Raw genomic sequence first — 5732 nt, forward strand, 5'->3', positions numbered from 1 at the left:
ATCAGTGGGAACCCAAGCTAGTGTGAGGACAAGGGGGTGCCTTATAAAAGTCACAAAAGAAGGGATGAAAACAGAAAACTTTTATATTGCCAAGACGTTGTAAACAAAGTCAACTAACATGATAAACTGAAACAATTATTGACGGTGGACATGACATACAAAATGTTACATCCATGACGTATAAAGAGGTTCGGATCAAGGAGCGACAGTCCTGTGGAAACTGGGTGGAGTACATAACAGAATCCACCAAGCAAGAAAGAGGAATGGCCAATAAACATATGCAAAGATTCTGGACTAGTAATCAGAGCAGGGTAAACAGAACAACCCATAAGCCAGTTTTTGTTTATCATATTGTGAAAATTTAAAGATGGATGATCTCTACCCTGCACAAGAAATGAGGTGAACAGGTGCTCTTGAAATACCGTGGGTGTGAATATAGGTTGACTGAGCCAGTATCTCCAGGGCCACCACTGTCGTCCGGGCTGCTGTGGGCTCCAATCTGAACTATTATAAATGCCCTAGCACCTTTTCTTGCCCAAATCCCATCTGGACACATATCAGACCCTGCTACGCTACTCTTTAAAACCCTTCCGTAGTTTTCCCTCTGCTGGGTTTGAACACTGAACGCCATTGCCCAGAGCCTCGAGGCTCCGTGTAGCCTTGCTCCCATTTACCTCTTCATCCTCATATAGGCCCCCTTTTGTGTTCCCTTGCCCTTCATCCACACAGGTCACACGCAGCTCACACAGAAAAGAGTCTAAAAGGATACTCACCAAGAGTAATTGGCTGCCTTTTAAAGAGTGGAATTTTGGGGTGAGAGAGGCTCACATTTTAAAAAATAACTTCATTGAAATGTAATTTTTATACAATTACATTTTTGCACGTACAGAATTTAACAAATGTGTATATCCAGGCACACCCCATCTCAGAGGGGATCTGGCATCCCCTCATCCCAGAAAGTGTGCAGGCAGCGAGTGGGCTGCACTCACAGTCAGGTCTGTCAATCAATGCCGGCTATTATTATGACTAGAAAGTGCTTGAAGAATGAGAAGGCATTCAAAAATGAGTTACAGGACTTTAAAACAAAGCTGCTGCAGGGTCTTAGCAAGTGAAAGCTCACTGGACACATCAGGGTTGGCGGCTGGTTGCAAATGTATCAACACCAGGAGATGCTCTGAGCCCTTTCTCGGACTGGAGGCAGGGCAGGGGACACTTTCCTCAACCAACACTGCCCAACCGACCAAACTCCAGAGCTGTACAATCCTAACTCCAGTATGGGCTTTCTGTTCTAGCTCCTCCCTGATGGGGAAATAAGGAGCAAGAATCCTCAAAGGACTGAAAACGAAACAAAACACTAGCTCTGGGGTGAGGCTCCCCAGCAAAGGTGAAATAAAACCAATAAGCTGGAGACAGAGGCGCCACGAACCACAGTGCCAACGTGCTGGTCTGAATAGAACCTGGAGCCTGCACAATCTACTTATACGTTTCTCAAATCTGCCTGTTAAATCTTAAAAAAAAAAAAGGGAGAAAAGGGTTCCTTCCACACTTCTGAGAGAGCAGATAAAGAAATCGGTGTTACGCCGGGCGCGGTGGCTCAAGCCTGTAATCCCAGCACTTTGGGAGGCCGAGACGGGCGGATCACAAGGTCGGGAAATCGAGACCATCCTGGCTAACACGGTGAAACCCCGTCTCTACTAAAAATACAAAAATTAGCCGGGCGAGGTGGCAGGCGCCTGTAGTCCCAGCTACTCTGGAGGCTGAGGCAGGAGAATGGCGTAAACCCGGGAGGCGGAGCTTGCAGTGAGCTGAGATCCGGCCACTGCACTCTAGCCCGGGCGACAGAGCGAGACTACATCTCAAAAAAAAAAAAAAAGAAATCGATGTTCCTGAAGATCAGGCGCCTGGATGTCTCTTTCAGATTCCCACGGCTAATTTCAGATCCCCACGGCTAGTTTCAGATTCCCACAGCTAGTTTCAGATTCCCAGCTAGTTTCCGCAGCACGGCAGACACGGAGTGCTGTGATCAAAGGTGCCTGCCCCTCCTTCATTCTCCCTCACCTCCCGCTCCATTCCTTCCAGAGCAGTTGTCACTGTCTGAAACCATCTTCATTGATTCATATTTTACTGATTTTCTATTCCTCCAATTAGAAAGTAGGCTCCATGAGGACAATGCTGTCTTGTTCTTCACTGCATCTCTCCTGTCTAGAACAGCGTGGCACATAGTACATGCTCAATAAATATTGCTGAATGAAGGTCCCATCACATTGAAATGTGGCAGAGAGTAAAACATTCAAGGAAAGAGTCAGTGAGCGATATGGCACTGTGCCTCCTCCAGTCTCAGACTGCTTTCATCCAGCGAACATTCGCTGAGCATCGACAACCCGGGCTGCCCCCAAGCCTTCAATCAGCAAGCAGCTCCTTCTCACCAAGTAACAAGGTGTCACACCATCAACCACACAGCGAAGGCTCCGTCAGAGACTTTATGCCACACTCACACGCAATACACTCACAAACTCAGTTCAACCCCTCTGCTCCTTTCTGTCTCCACCTTTATTCATCCTTTCAGTCTCAGTTTAAATGCAATTTCCTCAGCCAGGATTTCTCACCCACTAATCATCACATCCTGTTCTTTCCCATCATGCACTAACCACACTTTACAACTCCATGTTTTCTTTTTTCTTTTTTTTTTTTGAGATGGAGTCTTGCTCATCGCCCAGGCTGGAGTGCAGTGGCACCATCTCGGCTCACTGCAAGCTCCGCCTCCTGGGTTCATGCCATTCTCCTGCCTCAGCCTCCTGAGTAGCTGGGACTACAGGCGCCCACCACCATGCCCAGCTAATTTTTTTGTATTTTTAGTAGAGACGGCGTTTCACCGCGTGTAAGCCAGGATGGTCTCGATCTCCTGACCTCGTGATCCGCCCACCTCAGCCTCCCAAAGTGCTGGGATGACAGGCGTGAGCCACCGCGCCCGGCCCAGCTGCATGTTTCATATGCTCCTTTGTTGAGTGACTGTGTATCTAAAGGCTAAAAGCTACATGAAGGCAGAGATACTATTTTTCACCCGATTGTATACCCATTAAAATATCACCACATAGGCCGGGCGCGGTGGCTCAAGCCTGTAATCCCAGCACTTTGGGAGGCCGAGACGGGCGGCTCACGAGGTCAGGAGATCGAGACCATCCTGGCTAACACGGTGAAACCCCGTCTCTACTAAAAAATACAAAAAACTAGCCGGGCGAGGTGGCGGGCGCCTGTAGTCCCAGCTACACAGGAGGCTGAGGCAGGAGAATGGCATAAACCTGGGAGGCGGAGCTTGCAGTGAGCTGAGATCCGGCCACTGCACTCCAGCCCGGGCGACAGAGCAAGACTCTGCCTCAAAAAAAAAAAAAAAAAAAGATCTAGAGACTGAACTAGATCAGCTCTAAAGGCTCCTTCTAAGATTGCAAATGACCCAGTGGCAATTAAAGAAGAAAGCGGGTTACCAAGAATGGTATATCTTGGGGTAGGTTAGCCTGGGTGATCTTGCTGTAAATCTTTTATACTTCCCACAAAGCATGAGCTTTGGCTACCTGACAAGAGGCACAAATCATGGGTCTCAGTTCCGTCCTGTGTGCGGCTCCTTCAGCATTCTATTGCCCCAGCCAACTGATAGCACAAAATTTCCACTTTCTTAAAATTGCAACTCCAAGCGAAAGACTACAGAGGCCCCCTCTAAATCTTCAAAAGAGCCAAACCATGATTCATAAAACATTAAAGCCAACTTACCTTGATTCGAGGCATAGTAACTGTAGGTGGCTTTGCTTCAGCCACAAAACTGTGAGATGCTCCTTTCTCCACAAGATAAGTTGTGTAGGGCATAAATTTCACACCCTTTGATCCAAACACAAAATCATCTCTCAAGGCATCTATCAGAACAATAACTACTTTACTGAAGAGAGGTGATGGCAGCGTGGTCCAGTTAGAACTGGCTCCTAAGTGTTCGAAAGAAAAAAAGGAAATTGAACTTTTAAACTTTCCTAAGCATTCAAGCACCTCCACAATCTAGCTTCTACCTACTTCTCCAGCACATATCCTGCCATATCTATATAACCCAACCCAAAAGGAGGTGACTTGTAGTGCTGCGGGGAAAGGACGGGGGTTAACAGGAGTAATCTCAGGGACCCACAGTAGTAAGCAGTTAATTATCCTTAGTATGGTGAGGAGTACCAGGGCAGGGAAATCCCTACGTAAGCGTCCTGGGATGGGACATTTAGGGAGCTTGACCTAAAACGCAGAGCTGTAAGAATGGGATGGCTGGGTGTTTATATACTGCGTTTCATGGTCAGCGGCTGGTGTGTGCAGTGGTCCAGAACCAGGGCGCCTTTACTTGCTGTATATGGCTGGGTAGATGAAGACTAGGAAGGGGCCTAACGCAGAAAGGCCTTAGCTACGAGGCAGGGAAAACATCTTGGAGGAATGTAAGAGACCCAAACGCGAAGGGATCGGCAGGGGTCTTATCTGTAGTGTACTAGGGGGCAAAAAGAGCGCCTGGAACAGGGAGTGACCCAAAGGCTGCTCAGGAGAGGGGCAGGGGCTCTGGACGAGCAGAGTTGGAGAGGCCGGATCCCAGGTATGGACACAGCTCACTTTGTGGTGATGAGGAAGGAAGTGGGACCAGAAGAGGTGGTTGCCACAAAGTTGTAAGAATACAGAAAAGAGACGCTGGAGCGGTAAAAAAAAAAAAAAAAAAAATTCTGGGGTGGGGACCATAATGGAAGAGACCACCGGGGAGCGCCGAGAAGAAATCCGAGCAGTGACGCTCAGAAAAAGGGTCTTCTAGGGGATGTGGGGTCAGGGGAGCGGAGATGCCGGGGAGGGGTCCGTACCAGCCGAGGGTTCGGGCGCTGGGGGCTCTGCTCCGTGTTCCGCCCTGGCAGAGGAACGAACGGGAGCCGGGAAGAATCCCCGAAGGAAGACCGCGATCCCTAGCACCTCTATCGCTACACAACAGGTAGCGAAAGTCCCGGAGCCCAGCCGCATCGTGGACACGCCAGGCGGGATGCGGAACCGACCCCACCTGGAGCTTCGCCCTGCTGCACCCGCGCTTCCGGCTCCAGGTAGCCGCCGCCAACCAAGAACGCCAGGCCTTACCGTCGCAGCCACAGTGACGTCACGTCCGCCGGCGGGCCACAGTGGCGCGTCACTTCCGCCGGCGCGCCAAAGGGGCGTCACGCCGGAAATACTCCCAGCGGGCAGTGCTCCAGGCTCTCTGAGGCGGCTTTCCCGGCGAGTCCGCGGTGGGCGCGGCCCACTGCGAGGTGCAAGGTTTTAAACATTTTTAATTTGGAAGGCCGGGCGCAGTGGCTCACGCCTGTAATCCCAGCACTTTGGGAGGCCGATGCGGGCGGATTCACGAGGTCAAGAGATGGAGACCTTCCTGGCTAACGCGGTGAAACCCCGTCTCTACTTAAACTACAAAAAATTAGCCGGGCGTGGTGGTGGCGGGCTCCTGTAGTCCCAGCTACTCGGGAGGCTGAGGCAGGAGAATGGTGTGAACCCGGGAGGTGGAGCTTGCAGTGAGCCGAGATCGGGCCGCTGAACTCCAGCCTGGGGGACAGAGCCAGACTCCGTCTCACACACACAAAAAAAGTTTATTTGAAAATTTTATTTTTTAATCAACACATTGTAACGGCACCTATTTATGGGCACAATTTGATGTTCAGATAAATATATGTTGTCTAATTATCGAATGA

At 49.9% G+C, this 5732-nt stretch overlaps 1 protein-coding gene across 7 annotated transcripts in view; it reads right to left on the minus strand.

Annotated features, from left to right (window-relative positions):
• The window catches only part of PIGG (phosphatidylinositol glycan anchor biosynthesis, class G), a 41266-nt gene extending 36111 nt beyond the window's left edge, over positions 1–5155 (minus strand). For 4 of the 7 annotated variants that reach the window (XR_001001198.1, XM_011936812.1, XM_011936810.1 and 1 more), the window contains exons 1-2: positions 4866–5149; positions 3766–3971 (exon numbers count right to left, since the gene is read on the minus strand). Coding sequence is in view for 6 of the 7 variants with exons in the window: in XM_011936812.1 (XP_011792202.1) it covers positions 3766–3971; positions 4866–5019 (360 nt within the window). In the remaining variant the exon portion in view is untranslated. Of the gene's footprint in view, positions 1–3765; positions 3972–4309 lie in introns of all 7 variants that reach the window. The other 3 variants (XM_011936811.1, XM_011936813.1, XM_011936814.1) reach the window with 3 other exon arrangements.
• Between the last annotated feature and the right edge of the window lie 577 nt (positions 5156–5732).

The sequence above is a fragment of the Colobus angolensis genome, unplaced genomic scaffold (genome assembly GCF_000951035.1).
Source record: "Colobus angolensis palliatus isolate OR3802 unplaced genomic scaffold, Cang.pa_1.0 Scaffold157, whole genome shotgun sequence".
Taxonomy (NCBI): domain Eukaryota; kingdom Metazoa; phylum Chordata; class Mammalia; order Primates; family Cercopithecidae; genus Colobus; species Colobus angolensis.